This window comes from Bidens hawaiensis, unplaced genomic scaffold, assembly GCF_021521415.1.
Source record: "Bidens hawaiensis isolate Kalapana, Puna unplaced genomic scaffold, B.hawaiensis_p1.1 tig00025860_1, whole genome shotgun sequence".
NCBI classification, from domain to species: Eukaryota; Viridiplantae; Streptophyta; class Magnoliopsida; order Asterales; family Asteraceae; genus Bidens; species Bidens hawaiensis.
The window spans coordinates 198,467-203,080 of record NW_027494156.1 but is presented as its reverse complement, the minus strand read 5'-3'; the positions used below and the strand labels follow the sequence as shown (position 1 = coordinate 203,080).

General features: G+C 34.2%; 1 protein-coding gene across 1 annotated transcript; it reads left to right on the top strand.

Moving 5' to 3' along the window:
- Positions 1 to 603: 603 nt before the first annotated feature.
- LOC143572448 (protein TIFY 10A-like) lies at positions 604 to 4,614 on the top strand. The gene is made up of 2 exons (XM_077057613.1): positions 604 to 825; positions 4,089 to 4,614. Exons 1-2 carry the CDS (start codon positions 675 to 677, stop codon positions 4,556 to 4,558), a joined length of 621 nt encoding a protein of 206 aa, XP_076913728.1. The 5' UTR covers positions 604 to 674; the 3' UTR covers positions 4,559 to 4,614.

Here is a 4,614-nt window from a genome sequence, read left to right as displayed (position 1 = left end):
GTCGAATATACCATATGGGTATTTTGTCAAAACGCGATAAGTAACCCGTAACCCGAAACCCGACGAGTAAACCCGAAACCCGACAGGTAATTACTCGATTAAAACCCGACGGGTTTGAGACGGACTTTAATAATCGGATATGAGTTTGGAAATACCTAAACCTGACTCATTGTCATCCCTAATTCTAGTAGCTCAATACTCAATAGTTCAAGTTAGGCATCTATATATATATATATATATATATATATATATATATTTTAAAACAAACTTTTCATTATATAAAAACATAGATATTACAACAACATAGCAGGTAGGCGGGCAACAAGCTGCGCCGCCACCCCTTTCTGAATTGCAAACCCTAACATGCTATATTTAATAAAATATAATGACTTTTAACAAATAATTTAAAAATAAAATAAAAACTTGTCGCCTAATGTCGACTCAGAGTAAATCTCGTGTTTGATTCTCCCGCTATTTCCCAGCCGAAAATCATAGTAATATTTTATACACTTTTCTTCTTGAACACAATTAACACGTGTTTTTTTCTTTTATTTCTCTCTCTTCAACAACTAACTGCCTTTAATATAAAACCTCAAACCTCTCTCATCTCATATCATATTCTCATCACATTATCTTTTCTATAATATTAATATCAATATTCCGATCAATACAATATGTCCACAGCTAACAAATATTATTATTCAGGCACCGGCAAAGATAATAGGTCCACCTTTGCGATGACGTGCAACCGGTTAAGTTTGTTTCTCAAAGAGAAAGGCAGTTTAATAGATATTGGAATCAATGCGAATTTCGACGTTGTTAAAGGTATGCATCTGAGGTTCTTTTCCTTCTTGATTTGTAAACGAATCGAACGTTCGGTTAGTTTTGTTCACGTTTGTTTAATGAACTGTTCATGAACTTTCGGTTCGTTTACAGGAATAGACTTGACTATTTATTATTTTTCTAGCACTATAAACGAACCGAATAAACCAATGAACCAAGCGTGTGTTCATATTTGTTCATTTAATTAAATTAAATGAACGAAATTTTTGTTCATGTTAAATAAACACACATTCGGTTCGTTTATAGGAATAGACATGACTATTTATTATTTTTTCTAGGCCCGTAAACAAACCGAATGAACAAAAGTGTTTGTTCATATTTGTTCATTTAATTAAGGGGGTGTTTGTTTTTTCTTCAAACATCTTCAAGGGAGCTTATGTCTGCAGGCGCGCAGACGTCTCCCTTGAAGACTGTTTGTTTTTTTTTTTTAAACAGATCTGAACACATCTTATTTCCTCTTCAAAAATAAGACAGGGATCTCATTCTTATAACATCTTCACAAAACCCTACTCCCTCTTCTCCTCCAACCAGGTACGCACACAACATCAGGCGCTCCTCCTCCGATCATTTTTCCGGTGACCGCCCTCTTCTCCTCCGGCCAGGTACCTCCCTCTTCTCCTCCGACCAGCCCCTCCCATGGTGTTGATTGAAAAACAAAACCCTAAACTAGGGGGGGTCGGGTTTAGGTATAATATTACAACAGTTTAAATTGAGAAATTCCTAGCGATCACGAAGATTGAACCATTGAATCATTCTCATATTTTGATAAAAGCTTCATATTTTGAAAATTGAGTGTCCTTCTGTGTTTAGAATATCTGCTAAAACCCACCGAATCCACAATTTCTTATCAATTGAATCACTCACTGGTCATCCACTTGCAGGTACTAAACTCTTATGTGATAACTTATAACCATGAGTGCTTAATATGATGATTGTTGATTAAATTTGTTATTATGGGGCTGAAAGAATATGTTTGCATTGTTTTTTAAGAAATGCATACCAAGTGCTCGATGAAATGCCTGTGTGAGACTTGCTTGATTATGTGGTTGAATTTGGTCAAAATAAAGTTACTAACTAATGCTTAACAAATAATTTAAAACACATATGATATCATTTATAAAGTTTATTCATTTTTGTTTAAACTTAATATATTTTTTGGGCTGTTATCTGAGTTATTTCTTTCAATTTCAATCTGGTTTTTGTTAAAAGTATATTTCAGTTTAAAGTGGTGGCAGGGTAATTTGGTACATTTAGTATCTTAGGTTGATGGCCGAGCACGATTCGGTTCGGTTATTAGACGATACCCAAACTGAAGTGGTGGCAGGGTAATTTGGTACATTTAGTATCTTAGGATGAGTCCATTTCTCATCATCTTAATAATATTTCAAGTTTTCGGGATCGGTACCGGTACCATCCCGGGCTCATCTCTAATTTTGGGTAGGTTTCGTGACATTTTAAGTTCTTTTGGGAGATAACTAAATTTAAGAATTGGTCTTTGTATTTTTTGTGCTAAACACACAATGAGTATTGAAGACAGAAAATTACTTGCTTATTAAACAGCCATGCAATCCTGCATTTTTCATTGACTTTGACATCCACTGAATTTAGTTATCTCCAATTAAACACACAATGATTAAAGTCAATGCTCATGACTTTAATCAAGTAAAACCTCTTCAGAATTGCAATCGTCCTTTGCCTTTATGTATATGTTTTGAGAATGTCTAAAGAGGTAGGTCCTCTACATATTTGTAATATACTAATATACTAGTTATCAGTTGTTATCATAGTATCATTCATATTGCCTTAAAGACCTTTTCTTGGTAACTTAATTAAGCATTAAAGCTTGAAACTTTAGTCGTCTTACCTGATGGTTTCCCTTTCATTCATATTTTGTGCTGTTTATTAGAGCAGTTTTGCTGCATGTTTTGTGCAGTTTTTTGAGCTGTTTTGTGTTGTTTATTAGAGCAGTTTGTCTTGTATGTTAAGTGTGATTTAATTCTAGATGGAAACTAATGATGGTCGACAACAATGGACGGATGAGGCTGTTAAATGCTTATTAGAAACATGTCTTGAAGAAATAGGGAGGATAGGTAGATGGTGGTGAAGAAGAAGTAGATCGACATGGAAGTGCAGCGGACCGTGAATTCATGAGTCAACTTCGAGATCAGATAGCACAAGAATTAATGCAAAATAATGTACTTTGAGTTTATTTCACTATTTGTGTTTTTAAACTTGGTTTTATTATTATATTTTCTATGTAACTTGAATAAATGACTTCTATCTTGTGAGATAAGTTTGACAGTTATGCAGACAGTATCAGCTTATAAAAACAAACAGTCTTATATTTTCAGCTTGCAGATCTTCAGACCACATCTTCAGTTGCAGACATGAAAACAGATGAAATCAGCTTGCAGACAGTTTATGTCTGCAAAAACAAACAGCACCTAAATTAAACGAACAAAATTTTTTGTTCATGTTGAATAAACACACATTCGGTTCGTTTATAGGAATAGAGTTGACTATTTATTATTTTTTTAGGCCTATAAACGAACTGAGTGAACAAAAGTGTTTGTTCATTTAATTAAATTAAACGAACAAATTTTTTTGTTCATGTTGAATAAACACACATTCGGTTCGTTTACAGGAATAGAGTTAACTATTTGTTATTTTTTTCTAGGCACTATAAACGAACTGAATGAACCAAAAGCGTGCGTTCATATTTGTTCATTTAATTAAATTAAATGAACGAAAATTTTTATTCATGTTGAATAAACACATATTCGGTTCGTTTACAAGCATAGATTTCAGTATTTCCGAGCAATTTTTCCAAGCCTTTAAACGAACCGAACAAGCAAAACATGTATTCATGTTAATTCGTTTAATTAAATGAACAAAATTAAATAAACAAACTTCTAGCTGAAGTGTTCATAAACGACCGGTTCGTTTACAGGCCTACCCTAGTTGTTCATTTAACTAAATGAACGTGAATTTTTGTTCATGTTGAATAAACGAACATTCAATTTGTTTACAAGCGTAAATTTGTGTATTTCCGAGTAACTTTTCTAAGACTGTAAACGAACCGAACAAGCAAAACATGTGTTCACGTTAATTCATTTAATTAAATGAACAAATTTAAATAAACGAACTTCTGGCTGATCAGCATTTTACACAATTTCGATCGAATTCAAATCCAAATCACTGAAATTTCAAATAATCTAACATTTTTTCACCTGACTTCATTACAGCAAAACAAAATCTATATTCACCTGCAACGAACACGAACAAGACAACTATCGATTTCTTAAGCAAAATTGAAACTCCAGTTAACACAACACCGAAATCCGTTACTGTTACACTCCTTCCTCAACTCGTTACCGTAGACTCCTTCCGTACTCCATCTGATTCAACACCAGAATCCAGCACAGGTCCAATGACTATATTCTACAAAGGACAAGTTGCAGTGTTTGATAATGTATCTGCAGATAAAGCCAGAGATATTATTTTAACCGCGAGCGGTTACCAGAACTCACATTCTCCCTATGAGGCTTTCGAAATGAACGGTTCGGATTTGCCAATAGCGAGACGATCGTCGCTGCATAAGTTCTTGGCGAAGAGGAAGGAGCGAGCGAGCGAAAGAGCTCCGTACCAGTTGCCGAATCGGTTAATGGTGGATTCGAGTTTGAGTTTGAATCATAAGTTTGATCTGAATTTGTAGCCTCATGATATTGCAGCATTATGTTTGTAGCTCTAGTTTTGTTTATTGATGGATAC